Source organism: Tiliqua scincoides, chromosome 4 (assembly GCF_035046505.1).
Source record: "Tiliqua scincoides isolate rTilSci1 chromosome 4, rTilSci1.hap2, whole genome shotgun sequence".
NCBI classification, from domain to species: domain Eukaryota; kingdom Metazoa; phylum Chordata; class Lepidosauria; order Squamata; family Scincidae; genus Tiliqua; species Tiliqua scincoides.
Window position 1 is genome coordinate 181659861 of NC_089824.1, and position 26756 is coordinate 181686616.

General features: G+C 43.3%; 1 protein-coding gene across 1 annotated transcript in view; it reads left to right on the forward strand.

Moving 5' to 3' along the window:
* Positions 1 to 3748: 3748 nt before the first annotated feature.
* Positions 3749 to 26756, forward strand: part of TRAF3IP3 (TRAF3 interacting protein 3) — a 42635-nt gene continuing 19627 nt past the window's right edge. Inside the window, exons 1-10 of the mRNA XM_066626005.1 lie at positions 3749 to 3845; positions 12161 to 12230; positions 15107 to 15515; positions 17247 to 17382; positions 17973 to 18030; positions 18781 to 18805; positions 20027 to 20056; positions 21567 to 21662; positions 25141 to 25212; positions 26165 to 26305. Of these exons, the coding sequence (XP_066482102.1) occupies positions 15168 to 15515; positions 17247 to 17382; positions 17973 to 18030; positions 18781 to 18805; positions 20027 to 20056; positions 21567 to 21662; positions 25141 to 25212; positions 26165 to 26305 (906 nt within the window). The 5' untranslated portion in view covers positions 3749 to 3845; positions 12161 to 12230; positions 15107 to 15167. The remainder of the gene's footprint in view (positions 3846 to 12160; positions 12231 to 15106; positions 15516 to 17246; positions 17383 to 17972; positions 18031 to 18780; positions 18806 to 20026; positions 20057 to 21566; positions 21663 to 25140; positions 25213 to 26164; positions 26306 to 26756) is intronic.

Below are 26756 nucleotides of genomic sequence, written 5' to 3' on the forward strand. Positions count from 1 at the left end.
CTTTTCCCCTCTAGTTAGGTGCAACACTGGAGGTAGGGTCGGTATTGTCAGACTTTCTTAGGACATACGCTTTTGAATTTTGAACCTTAATTCTGAAAACCAATATCTTGCTTACCTTAATTTGCAGTGCACAATCTAATGCAGTGATTTTTAACTACTGTGTCATGGCACATAGGTGTGCCATGAATGGTTGACAGGTATGCCCGGGAGTTTGGGAGAGGATCATTTATTAGTAGGGCCATTGGGGGATGTGATCCCCCCCACTGGCAGCACGGTGTGCCTTGTCAATTGTCAACAAATGGATTGTGTGCCTTGATAATTCTAGTGCCTTCTCAGTGTGTAACGAGTAGAGGTGTTCTCAAGCATTTTTTTGCAGATTTTGTTTTTTCCCAAGGAGGAAAAGTGCAGAAATTGGTGTTATGTGTTTTTATTTCAAGGGCACATTTTTATAAATTATGATTATAAATTATAATTACTTTAAAAGTGGACTGGGTAGGTGATATAGGCGGTATAGTGTCAGCAGATGCAGCCAGTCTTTACCCAGTCTTTACACACCCCAATCTAGCCCAACCAGCCTACAGTGACCAATATGAAGAGGTGTTAGAAAATGGTTTTATTGTTTTGAAGATTTTGGATGTTTTTGTTTTTTTACATAAATGAGAAGTGCAGAAAGCAGTGTTTTGTGGTTAGATTTTGTTATCACTGCAAAATCATACCTCTAGCCATGAGATGAAAAAGGTTGAGACTTGCTGATCTACTGCATGTTTACCTTCTAAAACTAAAACCAGCACAGTAACTGTATTGGGCTTTTCAGAACATCAGGTTTCTTGCTCTGTTCTGCTTATAAAACTTCAGTTAATTCATTTTAAACAGCCAACCTGTACTTGTTAAAATTAAAAGTCCCATCCATGTTTGCTCATAAATGAAGGGCTCCACACCTCCTTCCTCTTGCTAACATATGTGTGCATCACCTCATGATGAAACAAACTCTAGTCCCAGTGCTAGCATGTCCCCAATCTTGTCCCATCTTCCCCTCCCTCACAGTTTAGCACTACTAACATATGTAATTTACAATAGCCATAATGAAACAAATAAGGAAAGTCAGCCTGACCCAAGTCCTTGTCCCCCCTCCAAGCACTTAGTGTGGCAAGGTGCTGCTGCCCATCATCTCCCTGTCCGCACTTGCTCCACCCAGCGCAAGGAGCACAATACAACCTAACTAACCCACTGGCAGTTTTCAATCTGGCTGGTGGTACTCTTCCTCCCCTTCTGCTTCTTAACCTTTTCATAGGCAGAGGGTGGAGAATGAGAATGTGTAGAGAAGCCAAATGGTGGGGTAGATCATCTCTGCTCTAGCCCTCTGCTCTAACCATTCTACACCTCTTTAGCGGTCTTTGTTCCTCTGCCCATGTCTTTGTTCTTCTGCCTATCCCTGTTTCCCAACTTCTGCTTTTCAAAAGCCAAGGAGCAGGATACAAACATACAATATACAAACCACAGCAACATACAAAAATACAGACAGACTCACCCACCACACCACACAAGCACATACATGTAGCAGCACCTACATGAAAGCAACACCAAAGGATGTACTGCACCTGTATGAAAACACCAACACAGCCATCATAACTTGGGGAGCCAATGTACTCTACACTATCAAAAGGGGAAGTGTAATATAATCTTGGGCAGGCTCAAAAATCATTGAAAACATGGTAGGCCCACAGCTAAAAGCAAGAAGCTGAATGGCGCAATCCTAAAGTGCCCTTGAAATGGCTTGTGGGCGGGCAGGCGAATGGGAAGCGAGGCTAGGATTCGGCACTTATGCCAGAACCTAGCTCCGTTCCTGCGCAGTCTGGGCTGCTCGGATTTGCGCCACCAATTTAGGAGACACAGATCTGAGTACACCCATTGGGGCTGCTGCAGTTCTACCTGGGGTAAGGGGAATTGCTTTTCCATGCCTTGGGCCGAGCCACAGCCAGTCCCAAACTTGCACTGGATACAGCACACCGGCCTGCCTGTTCCAGCACAAGTTAGGGTTGTGCCACCCATTGTTTTAACTCAGCCGTTCTTCAAATTGGCCACATAATTTTCCCTACCAGAAAGATTATCCATGCCAAATATTACACTGATAGAACAAAAGCTTGATTTTATGATGAATATATTTTTAGGCCTTATACTGACAGAATGCTGATAAAAACAGATGCCTTAACTACAAATCTATGAATTGAGAAGGAGGGCCAGTAACAACTTGAGTCTCCATAATGAGACAGACTTATCTCACATTTGGAGAATAATGGAGTTCCTAGGGCATGCTATTACATTTTTTTTTCTTTTTTAGTATCACCCACAGAAAATCACTCATTTTCTTTTTAAGAAAATCCAGAAAAACTCCTTATCGGGAGTGAGTGATGCACCACTCACTGATATTTCAAAAATAACACATGTGAGAAAGCTCATGGTGTCTTCTCAAATTATAGTGAAATAAACAATTACCCTTAAAGGGGAAGATGGCACTATCTTGAGTGGAAAAGAAATATGTGCCACAATTGAACGAAAAAGGCAACTCACAGACTATATTTGGGCCTTCTCTGTTGTAACACATGAACAACTCCACATGCATCCTGACAGGATATGTCTAAACCCTTCAGCAGTACTCAGATGATTAAAATGTTGGTTTGTCTGTTTCATTTCTGCTCGGCGTTGTTCTGTCAATCACCTAGTACGGTTTCATATTTACATAGTACTCTAATGTCTTCAAAGAACAGGTATGTGATCACAGTAACCCTTTCAACAATCCTACGGGGTAGGGAGGGGTGGCCTTAGGAGCTACAGAGCCCAGGTACACAGCGAAGGTCTGTAGAATCTTAGAGAGATAAATAACATTTATTATAGACTTTAATACCTGTATGGTAGAATGGAAAGCAATCAAAATGTGCACTTAAAAAGTGCATGTGAATGAATAGGCCCAATGGATCTAATCACATTTTAATATAAAATTGCAAACAAGGCTAGAGTAGATTACCCTAGCACGGGGGCCCTTAGGCACAAGACCCAATTGGGAACAATTGGTCCAATCGGCTTAAAGTTGGTTGTGAAGGTAGGCTAGTATGATTATCCCCACACTGCAGATGGTCAGGCACTAAGGCACGCTGGCTTGGTTAAGCGCATTGTTTAATTAAGTTGATGCAATAGTGGTGTTTACTGGAGGCATCCTGGCTCACAATTCATATACTTAGCCTTGGTACTACAGTCTAACTCCAACTTTTAAAAGGCATGAATGTCACCATGCTCAAGAAGGCAGCATTACTTTCTTCCCAAGCCAAGGAATTTCCCCTGCCCAAAATTGCCGGGGTTGATTTAGTGACAGGATGCTGCTAACCACAACTTCTTGGAATGAAGCCTAGCACCAAGGGACCAAGACTGATAACAGAAACTCAGCCACCAGCTGTGGCTGGTGACACAATGATAACGCAAGAAAGAGACTGTCCCCTCAACAACAGGGTCCCAACTACAGTACAAGGGACCTGTACTGTGCAGGGTTTCCTGCCACCTTCCTTATCACATCACACAGTAGAGTAATACAGAAAAAGAGAGAGAGAGCGGTGCTGAGAAGCAAGAGAGGAACCAGGACGAAATGCTGCGGTTTAGATCATTTCCTGTTAGAAAAAAATGCGCGCACACACAGAGTAACAGCAAAGTCAAGTCGTCCGAATGAAGATGACAGTTTCGGCATGTTAGTACTTGATAACTGAACGGGCATCTTCTCATATGTGTCTCAGCAACAGCAGAGCCAGTCCTCTCAGCTCTTAATGAACTCACTTCAGGCCTGGCACGGAAATGCAAAGGTAAGGTCCTCCTTTGCTGGTAAAGATCATCCATTTTAGTTCTCGGTGAAGAGAGAGCAACCATAGGTACTCTCAAAAGGAGCTTTTTTCCCCCTTTGGGCCTCTACCAGGGTGATTGACAACGTGAAGTCATAATGCAAACTTGCATTATTTCCCCAGCTTCACATGGGAAATATTACCGGGCCTGTATGGGAAAGATAATTCCATTGGTGTGCCTTGGAAACACATTTATTGGCCCAGAGAGGAAGAAGGAAGTTCATAAGTTGATAAGGAGTCCTCTGCAGTGTGCCCGGTTTTGAGAACTAAATAATGTGAGCGCATATATTTGCTATCTTTGTTGCTCCAAAAACAAATTTGTTTTTAAGCGAAGGCTCTTTTAGTCAGCTCTGAAGAGCATGGCATCAGAATAAGGTAAGCGGTTGCTGATCCGCATGAGAAACTGGGAATGTTGGTTTGCACCCAATCCTATCCCCTGCCATGCAGCTGCACCAAAAAGGTGTGCACTGCATCCTACTGGGAGGGGGACGACTTGAAGGCAAATGGGAGGTAAGTAAAAACAATTTTTACTTATCTTTGCATACATCCTGGGGCTGCCCAAGGTTCTCCTTGGACATACGCCACCTATTTTGGTAGTGCATGTACAAGGAAAGAAAAGAGATGGGAAAGTGTTAAAAGAGGGGATAAAATCCAGCCTGCACCATTACCACCAGATCTATCCCCTCCCACCCTCCTTGCCCCTGGGTTCTCCCCCCTTCCCAGAAACACGAACATAAGAAGAGCACCGCTGATTCAGGCCAAGGGTCCATCTAGTCCAGCTTCCTGTATTTCACAGTGGCCCACCAAATGCCCCAGGGAGCACACAAGACAACAGACACAACCTGCATCCTGGTGCCCTCCCCTGCATCTGGCAGTCAGAGGCAGCTTGCCTCTAAAACTAAGAGCTTACACATACCTACTATGACTTCTAACCCGTGATGAACTTTTCCTCCATAAATTTGTCCAATCCCCTCTTAAAGGCATCCAGGCAAAATGCCATCACTACATCCTGTGGCAAGGCGTTCCACAAACTAATTACACACTGGGTAAAGAAATATTTTCTTCTGTCTGTCCTAACTCTCCCAACGCTCAACTTTTGTGGATGTCCCCTGGTTCTGGTGTTATGTGAGAGGGACAAAACATCTCTCTATCCACTCTGTCCATCCCCTGCATGATTTTGCAGGACTTCCCACTCCTTCCCCTTTCCTTCCCACAATGTTCTTCCACTGCCTTACTTGATACTAGTGCATGATACATTCTACACCTGCAAGTGTGAGTAACTACTAGCAATTGCATTGATAGCCTAGATGTGTTCGCTGGTGGCATCGGCAAGTGCAACATCATATGTTGAGTGCTGTATCCAGGCGCTTGCCCCTGGATCCTGACACTTCCACCAACTGACCATAAAGGATAGGAGTAGGCCACAAGTCCTTCGGGTACATAACTTATTCAGATGCCAAGTTGGATGAATAGTAGGCCTCAAACCCATCTTTAAACATGGTCGGACGCTTGGATTAGAAACAGACTGTTTTCGTAAAAAGTCTTGTTATTGTTAGTATAAAATCCATGTGTGACATAGGCATGCTTCTGCCACTTTTAAAGATAACATGAAAAAACCAATACTCATGGCAACATAAAAGAGGTTCAGTAGTTTGCTGCATCATAAGGTCCAGCGAGGTGTGCTTCTATGTCTGGCCTCTGCCAGATGTGTGCTTAACCTAGCAACAACAGCAGCATAAAACAGGAAAGGGAAGAAAAAGCACCTCAAAGATGAGGCCTTCTTCCACGCGCATCTCTAGTGCTGCTGCTTTGCATCAGTGTTCCAGTGTTCCTGTGTCTCCCATGCTGATCCTGTTATCCGGTTATATACGGTTATATACGGTTGGACCAACCGTAATCAGCCCAGGGTTTGGCACTGCACTGTGTGGTGGAGTGCCAAGCATGACAAACTGCACTTAATGTGTTGTGTGTCCGTATTCCAGCTCTATTGGATAGCAGTGTTTTCCATAGCTGATTGAGCACTGTAGGAAATCAGAGTATGGCACTTCAAAAAAGCAGGGGTTTCCCTCTAGTTACACTCTTCTACCCTGCTGACGTCAGTCTGTCATGGGACATGAGCAGGGCAACCAGGCATCCTCTTTTTCCAGGACATGTCCTCTTTTTTAACCTTATGTTCTGGAAAAGAACTTAAGTGTCTTTCTTTTCTCTGTGAGCAGACCCATGCAGGCAGCACATAGCCTTCTTGTAATTAATACATTATATGTAACATAGTTTTTAATTTAATACTAAATAATATAGCGTTTAAATTAATGACATGATATGAGTGTTTTTACCTTTTATTTTGTCATGCCCTACATTTTTCTTGGGTGGCCTCCATTTTTGGGATGCCTTGACCTTATATGTAACATAGTTTTAAATTTAATACTAAATAATATAGTGTTTAAATCAGGGGTGTCCAAAGTTTTTGGCAGGAGGGCCACATCATCTCTCTGACACTGTGTTGGGGGCCCGGGAGAAAAAAGAATTAATTTACATTTAAAATTTGAATAAATTTATATATGTTTACATAAATGAATATATTAAAGATGAACTTATATGAATGAATGAAGGTCTTGCAATAGCTCAAGGCCTATAAAAGGCCTTGCACAAAGCAAGGTTGGCCTTTCCTTTGCTGCTGCTACTGCATCACAGTTGTGAAACCATAAGCAGTGGAGAGAGCCCTCATCCCACAGCTCACACGAGTGGTCAAACAGTTGCCCTCAAGCTGAGAGCAGTTGCGTCGGGCCAGTGTGGGCTCCAAGAAATCTCTGGAGGGCCAGAGACTCATTGGAAACTGGGGGCTCCCTGAGGGCCGCATCGAGAGGCCTAGAGGGCCGCAAGTGGCCCCAGGGCCGGGGTTTGGGCACCCCTGGTTTAAATTAATGACATGATATGAGTGTTTTTACCTTTTATTTTGTCATGCCCTACATTTTTCTTGGATGGCCTCCATTTTGGGGGTGCCTTGACCTCTTGACATCTGGTCACCCTGAACATGAGCCATCGGGGACTGAGGTTGGAGTTATCTATATGTGCTACCTATATATATAATATATGCGACCCATACAGGCGTGCACCGCTTAACAACCGTTTGCTTAACAACAGACCACATATATGATGGTGGTCAAAGCACAATAAATATGCTATTAATGAGGCAATTGCATCTCCCATAACCTGCAGCAGAGTACACAACAGAGAGGCTCTTAATGCAAAGAAGAAGCATTCTATCTCCAGTAGCCTGTGCAGCCAGCTAATGTCTGGCAGGGAATGGGTGTGTACACAAAAAAGGAAATAGATTGAACTGAATGTTCACTTAATAACCTAATTGCATAACAACAAGGATTGACCAATGAAGCCCATGTGGCCGCCATAAAATCCTGAGCCACTTCTCATCTAGGGGCTTCACTGTAGTCACTGAAGTCCCCAGAACCAATAACCAGGATGCCCTAATGCTCCACGCAAATTCCTTTGCTTGCTTGCTTTCCCTCCACTCAGATGGCTTTACATGTTCCTGGGAAATCTTGCATTAAGAAAGAATCCTGGATTATTAACTGTTGTCAGGGCCAGTCTCATTGTCAAGCTCATTCATAACTTCATAAGTTCATTTTCTCCTGCAGTAACCTAGCTCCAATTCAATTTGTTGAAGAGCACACCTTTCTTTAACCCATTTCTGCCCATTTGATCCCTGTTGCAACGTTGGGCAGAAATGGCTTAAATAAAAAGAACTATATTAGGAGATCTATTTCCAAATTTCAGGTGTAATGTGGATTTGGCCCTGGGTCTCTTCACAACTAAACAATTATGGGCGCAATCCTAACCCCTTATGTTAGTACTTTCCAGCACTGGCATAGCGGTGCCAATGGGACGTGTGCTGCATCCTGCAGTTGGGTGTCACTCACGGAGGCATCCTCAAAGTAAGGGAATGTTTGTTCCCTTAGCTTGGAACTGTATTGCCCTTATGTCAGTGCTGGGGTTAGGGGTATGACCCCTTATGCCATAAGGGGTTAGAATTGCGCCCTATGTTCATCAAACTAGTGAGGGGAACTGGGGGCCATTATCTGGCAGGCAACAATATAAAATGTACTGGCCATGTTTGTGTGAATGCAGCAAAACCAAATATCCATTAAATGTCCTCAGCCATGATGTGAGGGATGGGCATAGGAGAATGAAATGGCTCCCTGCCCTCGCTCTCTGTGGCACTGGCAGAGTGATGGAGCTTATCTAGTACCGAAGACCTGGCTTTTGCCTCATCTTGGTCTTCACATGCAGTAGAACAAGGTGCACAGTTGTATTGGAATTGCTGAAGATCTGGCGAGGAGGTAGATATGGTATCAGCAGTGGCCCCTTTAAGGGTAAGGCCTGGGCTTCCAGGGAGTGTGCTGCAAAGCTGCAGCCACTTGAAGGCAATAAGGCCCTCAGGCATAAAAGCACCTGAGGAAGGGAGCGTTTGGTGTGGGTAGTACAAGGAGCAAAGCTTGAGGAAGGAGGGACTGGATTAATGGACTTTGGAGACTGCTGGAACAAACTGCTGGAGACACTGGTGTGCGGCTGCTGTGCCCAAGACCTGCTGTGGGCCAAGGGGCTGCTGTAGTGGTGGGAGGCTGTGGGCAGGAGAGAGGACCTCTGCAGGTTGAACAGCTGAGCTACCCTGGAGGTGGGGTCCAGTAGGACTGCATGGCAGAACTAGGGCCATTCTTGGGTAAAAAAGGGGGTGCTAATTAGCTTAAAGTGGGCATAATTCTCCACGCAGAGTGTGGACTGGGAATCTGGCAGAACAACAGTTCAGAGGTTATAAAGCAATCTGTGCCACTTTTGTGAACCTTGACTCCATGCAGGTGTTGATCATTCGCATGACCTTATTATATACTGCTCCATTATCCAGGACACCACCAGAGATTTTCATTATCTCTAAGGGTGCAGTCCTAAAGGGTGTTTGGGCCAGTGCAAGTCCCTTGTGCCGGTGAGTTGTGCTGGCTGAGCTTGGCTGGTGTAAGGGTCTGGGGGGCATGGGGAAGGTGGGGAGGAAGTGGGAGGGGGTGTTCTGGAGTGGGGGGAGAAGGGTGGGTGGCAGGTGGGTGGGGAGTGGGAGGCAGGGCCAGGACTTGGTGTTTATGCCAGATCCTGACCCCCGTTCCTTGGCAGTGCAAAGTAGCCTCTGGCTGCTCTGTTATGCTCAAATCTGTGCCACCTCCTGAGGTGGCTCAGATCCAAGTAGACTCATTGGGGCTGCTGCAGTGTGACATGGGCTAAGGGAAAGCGATTCCCCTTGCCTCGAGCTGTGCTGCTTTTGGCCCCAAACTTGAGCTGGATACAGTGTGGGCCTGCTGTTCAGCCTGTTTCCAGCGCAAGTTAGGATTGTGCTATAAGGCAGCTATTTTCAACCACTGTGCTGTGGCACATCAGTGTGCTGCAAATGGTCTGCAGGTGTGCCGCAGGAGTTTAGTGCAAGGTCATTTATTAGTAGGGCCATTGGGGAATGTGAGCCCCCCACTGGCAGTGCGGTGTGCCTTGCCAGTTGTCCAGAAACTGCTGATGTGCCTTGATAATTTTAAATCCCTTCAATGTGCTGTGGGCTTAAAAAGGTTGAAAATCGGTACTCTAAGGAGGTTTCATTCCCCTTAAGGAGGCAGTGCACAGTTAATTCGTTGTGCCTACATACCACACAATTTCAATTGTGGAAGTTGTTACATTTTTTTACCGCTACCCGATGCATGGTTTAAAAACACATGCTATTCCTTGCAAATAAAGGAAACAAAAACCCTAACAACGGAGGCAGAAAAGCCTGACCTATCGATCCTACAATCTGCTGTGTTGGTTTCTACATGCAGACCGCCCCCCAACATAGGAAAGCATTACAATAATTCACCTGCAATCTGAAGTGGTACAGTCCATTCTAACAGCTCAAGCCTCTACCAGCCACTTCCCACATCATTCTGCTGCATGTGCAAAGTTGACTTGCGTGTTTGCTTTTCAAGGGAGAGGAATCCCTTCATCTTCCAAGAGAGGATGGAACCCCACCACCCTGTGATGTGAGTTTTGAATGAACATGGAGAAAATATGAACCAGGAAGAGACTGGTGGCCTAGCTAGGCCCACAGCTCTAGCTTATGTACTTGGACTCAGATTTCAAGGGGCCTTGAAAGATTTAAAGTTGGATCAAAGGCTTCTGAAATCAGATGCAATGCATAGCAGTGGTGCAGGAGGGGGGATAGTTTTTAATAAACTAAAGTACTGTATTCTGTCATATCCTCCAACTTTTTCTTATAAAAAGGCACAGTACCTGTTTTCCAATACATGGATAGATTGGTGGCATGTACTGGAAGTGTAGAGGAAATATGATAAACTTTTATTTAAATCTGATTTAAAAGAAAAATAAGTTTTTAAGACAGCTAAAAATGAAAACTGAATTTAACACAAAGAACAAAGCTTGAATCGATACTTATAAATTCTTAAAAGTGAATTTATAATAATAATAATAAACTTTATTTGTATCCCGCTCTTCTCCCTGAAAGGGACCCAGATACATTGGGTGCCTTTCCTTCAGTATAAAAGATTGAACTTTTGGGGGCTTTTGGTCTCGTGTTTGGTAACCCCCAAGGGGACTTTAGATGTGGCTTTCCAGAACAGCAGGAAGTGGAGGGAAGTTTCAAAAGCTGTTTGTCATATGGAAAGGGGTGTCTTTTCAATGAAAACGTAAAACATACTATGGGACTAGAATGTAGTCCTTGTGTGAGTTTAAGTCATGTTTTGGACACTGTCTTATATGCCTAGCCTTTCCATAATCAAGTGCAATAATCATAATAAAGTGCATAATCATAAGTCAATAAATAAATCGGGCAATGGAGTTTTTAGTGTTCCTGAAATTTTTAATGGAGTACATAAATGCTATTGGGCAATGGAATTTTTCTTTAAGAGAGGGATGGTAAAAACATGTTGTTCAGCTGATACGAATTTGCTGCAAAATATATGAAGGATTGTTAACATATTTACAAATGCTTGACTTCAAAAATCATATCCCACCATAAGAAGAGCCCCACTGGATCAGGTCATAGGCCCATCTCGTTCAGCTTCTTGTATCTCACAGTGGCCCAGCAGATACCTCACAGAGCACACCAAAAAACAAGAGACCTGTATCCTGCTGCCCTCCCTTGCATCTGGCATTCTGAGGTAGACTACTTCTAAAATCAGGAGGTTACACATACCCAACATGGCCTGTAACCCATGATGGACATTTCCTCCAGAAATTTGTCCAATCCCCTTTTAAAGGCATCTAGGCTGGATGTCATCCCCACTTTCTGTGGTAAGGAGATCCACAGACTACACACTGGGTAAAGAAATATTTTCTTTTGTCTGTACTAACTCTCCCAACACACAGGTTTATGTCCCCTCGTTCTGGTGTTGTGTGAGTGGGAAAAGAGCATCCACCATCCATCCTCTGCATAATTTTGTACATCTTCAAAATTATGCAGTGGTATATAAATGTTATATATTGTATGTTATATATATTGTATACCACTTGGTATATATTGTAAGTGGCACATATTATAACTGGTGTATAGATAGTTTTAATAAATAATAAATACTGTACATAAACTACCAGCACTTGATTATGGAAAGGCTAGGCATATAAGACAGTGTCCAAAACTTAAACTCACTCAAGGACTATATTCTATTCCCATAGCATGTTTTACATTTTCATTGTAAAGATTACTCCCCCCCCCCGACATATGACAAACAACTTTAGAAACTTCCCTCAGCTCTGAAAAACCAAATCTGAAGTCCCCTTGAACTAGTTTTGTAGATTCCTGAGGTCTGATCTTACTTAATGGCCTTGCTTATTATCCTGGCATGTGTATAGAGAAAACTGAACAGAAATCAATTAATTTTAAAAAAACTCCCCCAGCCCACCCACTGGACTATAAATTCTGTACTGCATAAGGCATAACCAAAGAATTTAGATTATACTGCATCCTATGCAGTATAAATAGTTGTAAACCAGAGCTTGAGTAACCCAATGAATCAGCAAATGGAAAATTTGATTAAGATCAATGATTCACATCAGTAGTGTCTAGATGATTTAAATCAGTCAACCAATTCTGGTAATGATAGTCATCCATCATCTTTAATTGCATTGATTTGTCAATACTGTATTGTATAAGCTATTTGTCTGATCTGACATTTTGTTCTAACATACCAAAGCACAAAGGCAACTGTCTTGACTATCATCTGCTTCATTCCTGATAGGTAAAACTTCTGCAGTTCAAAGACTTCCTGTACAGAGGTCAAACCCAGAAGTCAAGAATCAAGGCAAAAAGTAAGTTGGAGGAAAAAATGAGGCCATATACTCAAAACACAAGCTGTAAGAAATCACATTTGTATTCTTGAGATCTATCTGCCCCAAGGCCATTGCCTCTTGTCATCTTGACACCATTTCACACAACTCTGTCTCCATCCACTTTTACATTGGTGTCTTGTGCCATGTTGCAGTTTGTGCCTCAGCACTGAATGTCCTAGGAGATTGAACATTGTCCCGTTCAGTCTCTCTGCTGCCAACCCCAATGTCACCACATTCCAAAAGAACAAGCCAAAGGATGGCTCCAGCATGATATTGTTGAACTGGAACTTTTCATCAAATTTGATTGTGTACAAATCAAGTGGATCTCTGGATTTCTTCCCCATTGTAGGTGTTAAATTACAGTAGCACAATTTGGAAAATAAAATTATCACAGTGACTATTACTCTGCTTTTATCTAGTGTGCATGTGGGATATGCATCAAAATGTTACAAACGTATGGCTTCCCTGGGATTTCAGAGCCTTTGGACCCCACTGAGAATGATTTTCTCTGTACTGCATGTGCACACAGAATTTGTACGGCTGAGCACACTGTTGTTGTTAGATGAGTGTTATTCAGTGGTAGGTACAGATGAAAATAAAGCACTAGTAGTTGCTTAAGTGTGGTGCAAGGCCAATGACATGCCAGCTTTTTTTCCTGAATGCTTAGCATTCTCACATGATCCTCCATCCAAGCACTATTCACAGGAAGGAGGAAGTTGATAACACACATAGGCCCAAGTTACGGAGCTAATGCTCAAACAAAGGCACTTGTTCTTCTGGCTGAGTTGTGGTGCAAGCTGCCTGTGTCACTTGGATTACAGTCGGATACAAACACAGAAAAACACCACGTAGAAGCAAAGCTTATCTCCATCCCTGAGCTGTGCTTTCTAGAGCTCCGTTGTCACGCCTTCCTCAAAGTGGAGATAAAGAAATTTTTTTATATGTAATGTGAAGTGGCATGCCATGGCATCTCCATTCTGGTACACTTGAGCAAATGTGGAGCAAAAGAAAATACAACTGCTGCAGGAGGTAAGCAGTGGGGGCTTACAAAGCAGTGGCCTGTCTGCTCACAGTTAGGAGGCCTTCAAAAATGGTCACCTGTGATGCTGATGATACAAGAGATATCCAGGGATTTTCCTTAGATGTTTCTTTGACTCCCAAACAATATGCAAAATATGCTCTGCATCCTACGACCATCTGAAATTTGACACATACTTGGGATAGGATCTTCTAAGTGGTGGTACTTAAGGTTCTAGAATGCCCTGCTTCACAAGGTGTCTGGTCCCCTGCATTGTCACTTTTCTGTGGATTGCAAAGACCATCTTACTTTACTCTTAGTATTAATTGATTAGCTTTTAGTGTTGATAGCCTTTCCTTGTGCGTTTTATTGAGCGGACATCGATATTTCTGTGTCTGTTTCTGATTTGAAGCTTTGGTTTTAATGTGCTGATTTTTTTTAATGTTGAGAAGCGCCAAAATGTTGCAATTATAGCTCATATTGAAGTTCCTGTGGACTGAACAGTGATTTTAACAAAAAAGTTTCAGAGAGAAAAGAACAGCTTCAGGATTTTGGGTACTACTAGTTCCAGATTTGTTGTCTTTCTAATTTCAATAGCAGATACACTTTTGTTGTAGAGTAACTACTATTAAGGAAAACTAAAAGCACCTGCAGTTTGTTTGTCCAACATAACTAAGAACCAACGCCTATACATATCTACTTAGAAGTAATTTCATTATAGTCAATAGGGCATCCTCCTAGATACGTGTGAATAGGATTGCAGCCTAAGGGCCAAATCTTATCCAACTTTCTAACCCTGGTGTAACCATGTCAATGGGGTTTGTACTGTGGTGGGAGGGTAGTTATGGAGGCCTCCACAAGGTAAGAGAAAATTTGTTCCCTTACATAGGGGCTACATTGCAGCTGCACTGGGGCTGAAAAGTTGGATAGGATTTGGTCCTAAGTGTGCAAAAAAAAGAGTTATTGGGTTTGGTGGGGGATGGGGTGTGGTTCTGATCTTATTTATTTATTAGAGGAATGATTGTCCTCTGAACTAATGTTATTCTGGGAATTTCCCAGATGCCCGTAGAATGACGTAGGGCTGAACAGCTTAAGAAATTTGTAAAAATGAATCAGTGGGGCTGCCTTAATTTGGAATATGATTGAAAATGTATAGTTCAGCTTGCTGTGAGAAACAGTCTCAGCTTTCAGGAGCTCAGAGTAATTTTCCATAAGAACATCTATGATTTTATGGTACATGGCATTCTTAGTGGGCCTCCTGCATACTATTCCAAAGAGATGTTGATGGGCTACATTGTTGGCATCCTTCAGTCTCGGAAGACCATGGTGTCACGCTCTGAATGGTGGTTCTGGAACAGAGTGTCCTCTCCAGTGCGTGAAGACTGGGTAAAGTAGGTATGGAGTATAGGCTGTTACCCATGCAGCAAATCCCCCCTCTCCATGTCGCTGAAATGGTCCAATGGAAAGGCAGAGGCCAATACGGTTGGTTCCAGCGGCGTCGCAGGAGTTGCCAGAACGTGACTGTGTTCAGCCATGAACTGCCTCAGGGGCTCCAGCTCCAGATTTTTGCCTCAGGGTTGGCTCCTGAAGCCTTTTCCATAACTGGATGTAGCCACAAGGCAGTGGAGGTTTGGGATCAGAGTTTTCCTTCTCATAGATGAGCTGCCTTCCCAGGCTGACGAGTCCCATCTACCCGGTAGCTGTTTAGTCGCCTCTTACGACAAGTATAGCCAAACAGAGGGCCTATTCTTATCCCCAGCCCCTATGGGCTACATAGTTGCATTCAAAGCCATTGTGGTCTACATCCTGCTGACTTTCTTTGTCTTGATTTTGCCAGGAAGTTGCCTTTCCAGTGTATTTGGAGGGTGCTGTGTGCTGGCGTGGCTTGTGCATTCAATATGTTAACAGCAGTTTGCAAATCCCGTTGCCGACGTGGCCCCCGTCATGAGAGTTACGAAGAAAAATATGAACGTCGACAAGAGAAGCGTGAAGGCTTGCGCAGAAGGAACAACATGACCATGTGCCGTCTCATGAGTCAACACCAAAACAAAGAGGCCAAAGTAGCACGTCAAAGTCCCCGGCAGACAGAATTCCTTAGGAGAAGAAATTTAATAACTGAAGAGCTGGGAAGGAAAGAAGTGAATCTGTCTCCTGGTTCTGGGGCATCTCTGTTTCTTGAGGACCACAAAGAAACTTGTGGGGTGATATCACCTTGGACATATCTGAAGTCATCATCTACCAAGCAGGTAACACCTTTCACTGCCAGAAAGCTTTTCTTATTGGAAGATTTTGCTCAGTGTATGTATTCTGAAAGAGAATCTGTCAGGCATGTTTCCCTACCGAGAAAGTTCTAAAGAGAGGGTGCCACCATCGAGAAGGCTCAAAACCACTGAACCTTCTGTGTTTCAGTGAATGAAGGAAACAGAAGAAGGGCCTCTTCTGACAACCAGAGAGCAAGTTGGGGAATGTATGAGATGCAGTACTCCTTTAGATACCATGGACGTTGACTATTTATAAATGTGAACGTTAAAACCAGCACAGTGAATAGTCTGGAAACATATACATTATCCACTAGGGTTAGGTTCCTCAGAACCCTTGCAGTTAGTGAATTCACAGATAACGAACCATTGATCCTACGGGACCAGTGGGGTTAGGTGTAAGGGTACCATGGGGGAGGAAGGGTTACCTTCTCTGCCATCAGAAGAATTCAGCAGAGACCCTTAGGAAGCCAGCAGAGTGCAGCAGGATGTGCCAGAATATATCTGAACATTGCAGGCACCTTTCAGAGGCTGCAGGGTCCTTCAGAATGGCACCTGCGACCAGCGCAGACCCTTTTAAAATGACTGACAGAAGCTTCATCTGGCGTCTGCCTGGTCACAGGTGCCATTCTAAAGGTCCTTGCAGCCACTGGAAAGTCTCTGCATAGTGGATAAAGAGAGCTAACGAGAGAAGATAGTAATTCTGCCCCTGCGGATTCCTTAGGGGCATTTAAAGAGAACTGACTGTAGGTGGCTGGAGCAGATCTTTCAAGAACATTGTAATTTATTGGCAGATGGCAACCTCATTTAGCTCCAATTGTAGTTTCCAAATGCAACCTCATGGAGACATAGTTCAGACTAGAGGCTACCATAGCATGTATAACAGTGGCCACATCCTTGCTGTCTAGGATGCATCTGAGATGATTGAAACATAGTTGTTCCCATTGCAAATCCAGCTGCTGAATGGAAATGTTCTAAAAACATCCTGTGAAATACATTCTCAATGCAGCTGTCCTGTGTAGACACGTCAGCTTTAAATTCCAAATGGCACCTCACAGAATAAGTGAAACCACATTTCTCTGTGTAATAGGTGCAGGCAATAAATAGCTATTTGCCTACACATTCTGCTGAAATGAATAGAACCAGTTGCAGCCCAATCCTATGCTTCCCTAGCACCCAGAGCTGTAGTGGCACCAAAATGGCAACCACTGTATCCTATGGGGCCAGGGAAGCAGTGCCAGGTCTCCTCAGGGTAAGGGAACAAATGTTTCCGTACCCTTTTTAACACCCATGCAGCCCAAATGGGTCTCCTTGGATCTGCACCTGCTATTGAGGAGACCTATGTCAGGTTTTCCAGTCCAAGATGAGGGATATGATGCCAAAACCTCACTGTCTCCGCCCCCCCTCCCAGGTCCCCTTCTCTTCCCCATCCTCCCTCTGCCCAGTTCTACCTCTTCCTGCCCTCCCTCCACCCTGAAAAGCCCTGTCACTGGCCTGTGGCCATACTCACCACTAGGAGCTGTCGATGTCAGTCTTTAGGCACTGAGGCCCAAAGGGCACTTAGGGTACTTTAGTGACAGCCTGGATCAGCAGCACCATCAGAGCCCATAGGATTGGGCCCTGAGTTACAGCTAACTTGATTTCATTGGGACTGAAACATGAGTGATTTCTCCAAATTACGGCCAATGTGGTTAAGGGCAACATGTTATTTTATTCCAGGTGCCTTGGAACAATCCCACTTCCCGTCTCCATCCCAGGTCTGTAGAGCATGGCTTCAGTGATGCTTGTGCACCCGACAGCTTGAACTTCTTGCCTGAAAAGAGGTTCACCATAAAAGTTTCCAAAAACTGTAAAGGTAAGAAGTGTAAGGGCCAAAACACACAGCATGCATATCCTGGCCTATATATTTTTTCTTTCTTTTTTAATAGCATGCAGGGAGACCCTTCAAAATACATTAAAATTGCAGTGGGGAAGAGTGAGATTTTAAGTGTTTGTCCCTGCTGTGATTCCAATTACATTTCCTGCACCCTATATACTTTCATATTAGGGGGGAGAAGCTTCACATTTAGCAACCTGAATACTGACTCAGTCCTAGATTCTTCTTGATTCTTTATTTTAACTAGTTAAATATTCTTCCCACCAGTGCTGATACATTTAAGATACAAATGCTTTCTTTTGAAGACTTTGGAATGGGAATACTTGTATTTTTTAATTCTTTAGTTTCCAGAAATAGAGAGAGCACATATTTTTAAAAATTGCTCACTGCAGAGACACAGCAGAAATCTGTAATCCAAATTCATTTCAAAAGATTAAAAAGTAAATGTTAGAGCCAGACAGCGCTGTTTCCTTCCTAAAAGAATGATTCCATCAGAAGTGTCAAATTTAACTCTCCATTGTTTAAATTGCTTTTAAAGAACGGAATATCTTCATTATGTGTTCACACAGGTACACAAACCACAGCAGACTGCAAAGCAGAAAAGAAAAACTCAGGCCAACAGACAGAGTAAGGAAGCACATTGCTTTATAGCTCATTCTTTCTTGGACCTGGCAACTTTCAGCCAATACAGGTAGAGTAGAGATGGGCAGAATTTTTCATCCAGAAGCCAGCATCTATCCACCACTATCCATTTCAGAATCAGTTCTGAATTCCACATTCTCTGATTCCTGCACTTAGCTTCCCAGAAAAAAACAACTTCTAGCAGCTATGTAGCATTCCTACTTCATAAACTATACTTCACATGCACAAATGCTTCCTATATTAACATGGCACAATGACATCATCAAGTGATGCATGAAGTTTTTGTATATGAGTGGTATAGCCTACAGCATCAGGAAAGCTTTTTTCAACATTGTAGGCCTTGCATATCCAGAGGTTATCAGGCCATGCTGGCTTAGGCACATTCACAGCATATACTGTGATATCAGGGGATCCTGGATCTATGCTTATAAACCTCAGCACAGACTGGTTGTGATAGACCTTCATGGTATAAATAATGTACTTTAGTTGCTGTGCAGTAGTGACATCTGAAAATGCACAAGCCAAGAGTATATCTTGTAGGTTTTACATGAGAAGATATCTCCAGTGGCCCCTTTATAAAATGTAAGGACCATGCAATCCCTTCTAGCCACTATGATTTAATTATTTTTTGTTGTACAAGCACTATTGGTTATTATCAGGATGTTGTCATTGCTGGGGCATGTTTACCATGTTGTGTCCAATACTCATGCCTTTTATTCTTGTTCCCTCCCCCAGTGGCGGAATAGCAGTTTTAGACAAGGTAAGGACAACATGAATAGTGATGGAAATCCTGTTTATGTAAAAATGACCAATTTGGTGGACAAATTACATGTGACATTTAAAATGTTATGAGCTCCACCAGTCTTAGATTTTCTCCAGTTAATAGCAGCTGGATATACAGTGGTGCCTCGCAAGACGAATGCCTCGCGCAACGAAAAACTCGCAAGACGAAAGCGTTTTGTGATCTTTTTTGGTGACTCGCAAGACGAATTTTTCTATGGCCGTGCTTCGCAAGACGAATTCTCCCCCTTTTTTTGGTTTGTTTGCAGTTTGCAGTGATGCCTCGCAAGATGAAATTTTCGCAATACGAAACGACTCACAGAACGAATTAATTTCGTCTTGCGAGGCACCAATGTATCTCCTTCTCCCCCTGCTGCAGGCCAAGATCACGGGGAGGACAGAGGGATTATAATCCTACCACTGTCTTAGTCCTGATCAGGGGAGAGAGGGGCATCTGGCTGCAATTTACCATGGGAGAAAAATTCTGATTGCATAAGGGCCATTGCACAAGCCCAAAGATGCTCTTGAACCTTGGGGAAAAGAAGGATCTGTGCAGTATCTAATTTTTTTCTGACCAAGCTTGGGGAAATGTCCAGACTCAAATAGCCTATACAGTGTATACAGTATTTTTTATTACAGTCCCTCTCAGCTAGCCCTCTTTCTCACATGTATTTTCTTCACCTGAAATCATTAGCTTTGGGTGGAACTTGCTTTTTCTGCTATCTGCCTGAACTCGGCTCTCAGTGGCCACTGCAACTGAAGAGTCTAAGCTGCAGGGCCACAGAGCCACACAGTACCCTGGCTCAGGATTGCTGAGAGCGTCATATCAGTGGAGCGAAGTAGGGTTGCGAATTACCCTTGAAACAGTCCATTGCACCTTTGCATCAGAAGAAGCTTTGATTTGAATTGTTGTGTGCCTTGAATCCTAAATTTAGACAACATAGTGCCCAACAACTGTAATAGATTGAATTGGCAAAATGTCTGACTTGTTACCTCCCTATGAATGGAAGTGTCATTTAGGAGTTCACAGGTTAATACTTAAAGTGACCATTGAAGTTCTGGTCTGCTGCCCCTCTTGGACTTTATAGTTTCTTTCTGGTTTGTGGTTCTGCCCTTGTGGGAAATGCTGGGTTGTTTTTCTTTGCCAGATGTTGAATGTCCATTTTAATTAGAATATAAAATGCATTTTTTTCTGTTGCAGGAAATAATTCAACTATCCAACTATCTAAGTGTGAGTAATTAAAACTATCTGATGTGTGAGAGGTACTATAAATTGCCTGTCACTTAAAAATGACTTTATCTTCTCGACTTAGGGTTTTTCCTCCATCAGATTAAACCAAAATGTGAAAATGAGACATTGGGTAGAAGGCAGTCATGCCAGGCATGGGGAAATTCTCTGAGGTTTTCCATCTATAGATTTTGCTTTTCCTTTCAGGGACTTATTGGAACCCATATTCTGATTCAAAAGTGTACCCACATTTGTGTACCAAATTGGCTTTCCATTTGGTGTCTTAGTACTGAGCATGCAGTTTGAGTCTGTCTTTTTCTGCTATGCGAATTCTTCTTCTTCATCCTGCAATTCCCCTGCTGAGCCAATTCGGCTATCAAGAGATCGCATGCCTTGCCGTGTACAAGGTCCTATGTCCAATTAAACCCTGGCTTCTCCAAAGAAAACTTTTTAAAGCAACATTTGAAATGCAGCAACAGCACCAGTGCAACATTTGCTGTATCCTGAAAGGGAGTTTTGGCATGTTGAGGCCTCCTTAGGGTAAGGGAACAACAGGCGCCATGGGTCAACTTGGACCTACACCAGTGATATCGCTTGCACAAGTCTGCATTGATCTGTGAAGGCAGATCAGACCCAAGAAGGGGGTTAGGATTTGGCAGGTGCTGTTGTCTACGAAACCACCCCCTTCGGGGGGGGGGCCAAATCCACCCTCCACCTTGCCCCTTCCCATCCTTGTTTCATCCAGCCCCCTGCCCAGTTCCATCTCCTGCACAGCTGTACCTGCACCAGTGGGCATCCTAGTCCATCAGAACATGGACCTGGCTGCTTGCTTGGGCAACCAGGCCATACTTACTTGCATAATTGTGCTTGTGACTGCCATGAAGTATGTTATGCAGTGGGTTACATGTTCTGCCGGCATACATGTTCTGCCGGGTACATGTTCTGCAGAGATTGGGTAGCAAATTCTAAAAATTTAAGTGCAAATACTTTTTAAAAAGAAGCACACACAGATAGCAGGAGCCATCCTTTGAAGATGTATTCTCTCCCAGGTGGGAGGCAGTATTCACTTTATACTGAACCTGTGAACCGATGTGGTGATCATTTCCAGCAGATCAGAGAGGGGAAAGTTAGAACCAGGGCAGGAGGAGCCGCTACTGCATTCCTCTCAGCAGAACAGGAATGTTAATGGCAGGAGCCAAACTCCAGATGGCTGACCTGGTAATCCTAATTATGGGCAGGCACCTGGCAACAGGTGACATAACCTTTGCCAAATTGGAGCCACAGCAGAGTCTTGACAAATGCAGGATGCCAGAGTCCTCTTGGAACTGGAACCAGTTCAAGAACTGGTGGCCAATCTAGCATCAGCTTCTTCATGCTTCCTTTTGAAAAAGCTGTTGAAAGATTAAGGACAGCCTTATTAATGACACTGCAAAATGAGTTGGGGAGGAAGTTCTGAGAATGCTTCAGGTGCCTTTTGCGTAGTCTGCTGAGTGTGATTTCTTTGCGCCTTCAGGAGGCCCTGCGTCGAGAGCTCCTGCTGAAGCAGAAGATGGTGGTTTTACAGGAGCTTCTAGCCACGCTGCTGCAGGCAGCAGAAAAATCTTGGAAGGTATGAGATATTCTTGCCAAGCTTCCCAGTATTTGTGCCTTCATTTTATTTGAGGTGACCTTCAGGGAACAGGATTCCTTTACTATGCCTATAGTGTCTGTGTGGGAGCCATCTCTTATGTAGATGAAAAAATTTCAGTAAGTGCAACTGTTCTGTCAGTGTTGTGACAAACGGCACCTGCTACTATTTCCTCCTCTCTTAATGGTAGGGGTGAAAGACATCAAAATTTATGCTTCAGTCCTGAATGCGACGTATTTTCTAATTTGGGCCAAACCTCAGATTATGATAAATGCATGAGCTGGCTCTTGTAGAGTGCTGTGTTCTTTAAAAATAGCATGCCAGGGAAGGGAGAGAGGGTACTCTGAAGCAAAACTGCAGTTCAGGGCTTGGAAGCCTTTAGTACTTTTCCCCTACCATGCTTATGACCCAGATTTTTACCCTTCCCCCAGTGCTATTTACAATTGGAAGCCTTTTTACTCCTGTAAATAGTGTGGGGTGTGTGTGTCTGTGTGTCTGGATCAAAATCAGGGTGTTGGCCAGATATTGAAGCCCCTCCAGCCTGCTATTGTAAGAGCACCCCTCTCATGTGCTCTTTTTCACGAGAACAAAACTCTTACAGGGAAAATGCTTTCAAAAAAGCACATACTGTGTTTTATCAGGGTTGGGGTGTCAAATGTGAGACTTTCATTGAGACTCCAGGCTTCTAAGGTGACCAACAGACAGAACAAACATTCTCAGTGATTTCCCTTTTTGCCACTTTGCTCCAATATTGCTTTGTTCACTAGATAACTAGATAATGAAGGTAATTAGTAGACTGGGAGCCTTGCTTCAGAGTGGGTGGCCTTCTTGGGGGAAGGCTGTTTGCTCATTTTAAACAGATTTTAAATTTCCTTATAATTTATAGCAATATCTAGTGCTATAGATGGGAAGCTTGCTCCGTTCAGTGAATTAAAAAGAAAAGAAAATGTTTAAATGTTAGGACATTACTCTAACTTTTGTTAGTTAATTTTCTGTTAGTGTGTTAATGTGTGTTAAGTTAGTGCGTTAATTTTCTTTTCCTTAAAAATCCCTCACACATACATAAAATAATGGACATTTCCTTTACTAAAAATAAAGACATGAAAAGCCTCTTAAAACAACTGCCATGCTTTCCAGTGATACTCAGAGGTGTAGTGGGGTGTGTGTGTGTGTGGGTGTGATTGGCTTCAGTGGTGGCATAGGGTGTTAACCAATGGGTACCTGCACTAGCAACCATACATACGTTTTTTCAATCAGATGCTATCTTCCTTTTGGGTGCAGGAATTTGGTTTTCATGACTTGAACAAGAATCCCTGAAAAAGGGCAGGACAATATAACCACATCCCCTGGTGGGACAGGAGAAACGCATGTTTTGATTTTTGGGTAGCAGTGGTACTGCTCACACAAAACCCTTAGGGATCATATTCTACTCAAAACTGCTTTAGAAAGTCAGGCTTCAAAAATGTTAAAGTTTAGCTCTTAAACACTTTATGCGGGGGGGGGAAAAATTGCAATTCAAAATGGTTTGCCAGACAGCTGAAAAATAAGATCAGCAAGAACTCTGTCAGAACAGAGAAGACAAACAGCCAGTACTGTTTGATGCATTGTGGTTTGATACTTCCTCTGCAAAACACTTCTGTCAAATTTAAGAGCAGGGAAGAGCAGTTTGACACCCTTGCTGGCAGGAAATAACCGTGAAGCCTCAGCTTAGCAACAGGTGGGAGTGCACTTTACATCTCGGCTCCCCTGTTCTAGAAAATAGATCTCACCGCCTTCTCTGCTTTTAGTTTACCAGCACAGCGGTTTGTCTACTGCTTGGGTTTAAAAACAGAATGCAGAGGAGAAGCCTTGAGATGTCACTTTAGAAATGTAGAAAGAAAGATGAATGCATTTTTAAGAAAATACATATCTTCAGTGTCTCCAGGTGCTTTGAAGAAACACAAGATCTGCCACCGAGAGTTAAATATTGCATTTTGGCTGTTTCAAAATCTCCCTTTTAAGAAAATAATTGTCTCTCATATTTTTTGGAAATGGAAACCAGTGCTGCAGTTACATTTTCATGAGGGAATCCAGGTCCTAACCATGATTTTAGAGCCTTCATTCAGATAGTGGCAAATTCCTGTGTGTATCATCTATACTTGCTTTGAATTTTGCTCCTATGTCATGATGGGGGTTTGACTGGCAACAGACACAGAAAAAAGAGAAATAAGATAGCATTATGTAGCTTGATAGCTGTATGCTGTTTTTCAGTACTCTGATCCTACTTTGGACATCTCCCCCAGATACAGTATATTAACTATTCCAGTGTTTCTCAACATGTCACTCACTATACCACTTTGCACAGTCCATCGATTGAAAGTACTACTGGATGTAACTAGCAATGATGTCATTGCTAGTTACTTCAGGATTGGGAGGCCAGACAAAATGTGACAAGCACTGGTAAGAGGCTCGGGGTGGACAAGAGGGCCTTTCTGAGCATGCAAAAAATGCATGCTGGAGAAAACGAGGGACTGCTTCTGCATCAAGCTCCCATGTAATCAGACTGTGGATAGCCAGATTAACCTCAGATGAAGCCCCAGCCAACCTCTGATGAAGCCCCTGCTTTGAGGGGCCCCGCACCAGTTGGTGAGCAGATCACCTGATGTGGCAGCTGGGATCTCCTGGGTTTGGAAGTTAGCAGGGCAAGTGGAGCATCTGTGTGCTAGGCCCTCCTGCCTGACGCTACATCTGATTGGCCCCAAATGTGCCTTCCGGAAGTAGTTGGTGGTGACATCATCACATCACCACCAACTATTTTCAGGTGCGGTGCTTCACATGGTACCTGGTGAGTGGATGGGTGCCTGCAGGGAGGGTGAGGGGGCCGCACGAGCACCCTACATTGGGCCCCATTGCTCCTGAGGTTGGCCCTAAACATAAGATTATAGTGCCTTCAAGTATTTTGTGGAAAATTATGTCTAAACATTCACACACTTTGAACCAGGGCATGCTGGAGCTGGGAAAATATATAAACTTTAGGACTGATAACAATTGTTTTAGAAGTTCTAACTCCAAATTGTTTTTTTATGAGAAGTATTCAGGTTTTCAGGTAGTGGTGGATTATGAAAGAAAATACATCAATTCCTGTTATTCTTGTTGACATTTTGAGCATCTGTTCAAACCATGAATCTTTTCACCCCTCTGCCTACGCATTTTGGCAAAATCCAACAAATGTTAAGCCTCATTGATATCAATGACAAAGTGAAACCTAAACTTCCTTCATGACTATTTAGATCAGCAGAACTAATATGCTTAATGTTGGCTGGACTGCACTCATATTCTGAAAAGGAACTCTGGAAAATGTGAGTGAAGTGGTGAACCAAAGCAAAGCAGCAATGTATGGTGTGCGCATTTTCCTCAATTCATCTGTGCAGTGGAGGGTTCAGAATTTCCAACTCTGTTGTTTTGTTGTTTTTTTTGACAGGGTCAATTAAATGAAGACAAACTGAAGTGCAGATTGAGTGTATTGGAGAATCAACTGCAGACCTGCACCCAGGTAACTTCTTTGGCTTAAATTGAGAAGGCCTTGTTCTCAGACCTTGGTGCTAGTTTGGGTACTCATATCCACAATGGTGAAAGTCAGTATTCTTGGGGCTCACCAGACGGCAGTGTGAAGGCTTGATCAGTTACGGTCCCCCCAACCCCCGTGGACAACCAGATTTTAATCTGTAATGAAGCTTTGTAATAGATTATCCCGTTGAGTTGACATCACCTCAGTGCACTACTTCATAGGTATGAACCACATGTATTCCTGAAAGATCCCCTAAAGGGGTGGACAGTGATCCTTTGTGGTTACAGAATGCACATGAGAGCAATAAAGTGACATTTACCTGAATTAACATGGGAAGTTAGTGCTTCTTTTCTTTACAAGATAAATTACAAGCAATTTTAAATCTAATTTGATTACAGTTTTGATGAGGGCATTGCAGGCTTATATAAAAACGGTTTAGGGATAGATGGTTTAGATCCTGCTGGTCACCATCCCTGGTCTATATCATAATAAATGATGTCCTAAACCAGGTGTGTTAAACTTGTTTCATAGCGAGCTGAAGGGCATTCACAATGCCTGCTGAGGGCCAGAAGTGATGTCATTAAGCAAGAACTGACATCATTAAGCAGGCAATGACCAGAAAAAAGCAGTTTTTTTCTCACTTATGAACTCAATAGCTGCAAATGACAAAAGAGAAAAATAAGCAAATCTTGCTCATATTTTCAAAGATATGGGAGAGCCCAATTATAATGTGGGTTGCCCTTTCAGCAGCATTGCTTCTGCCCAGGCATCACTTTGCAGCACAGCAGCTGAGCATGGCAGAAACACTGCTGCTGAAAAGGAGACCTACCAAGAAAAAGACAGGTTTTTCACCTTGGTGAACTGTGGATCTCATTGGCTATAATGAATTTCTGTATTTTTAAATCGGTGATTTGTTCTTTAAATCTTGTTTGCTTAGAGCTACTCAAAGCGGAGCTTAAGGAAGATTCTGGTGGAGATGGAGGATCAAAAGCAGAACTATGAGCAGAAAGCAAAAGAGTCTCTTCAGAAACTGCTTGAGGAGAAACTGCAAGTGGAAAGGCAACTCCAGAACATGGAGGTAGGAATGGAATTTCACCCTGGGACCAGGAGGCAATTGAGCAGAATTTAAATATTATTTGCGTGATAGTGTCGGACATGCATGCATTCACAAAAGCAACATTGAAGCCCTGAAGCAATGTGATAATTGTGTTTTCAGGACCTGATTAATGGTGATAAGCTCTTGTGTGTGTCACTGCAGTTCTTTCTGTTTGTGTTTTACAAAACATGGCTCAGTGAAAGGCAGAGGGGATTATGCACATGTCTAACACACCAAACTCAACAGGTATTACCCTTTTTCTGCAAGGATGTTAGTCCCCCACCACATGTACAAGGGGTACATTTTGAGTAACACAGACAGAAAATAAGTCCTGAAGAGCACCCAGGGGTATGTCTGAGGATGGGGGTAAATTGAGTATGGAAACAATAAAGGTAATGTAGCACAGAGGGAGTCTCTAGTTGAGATCTCATTT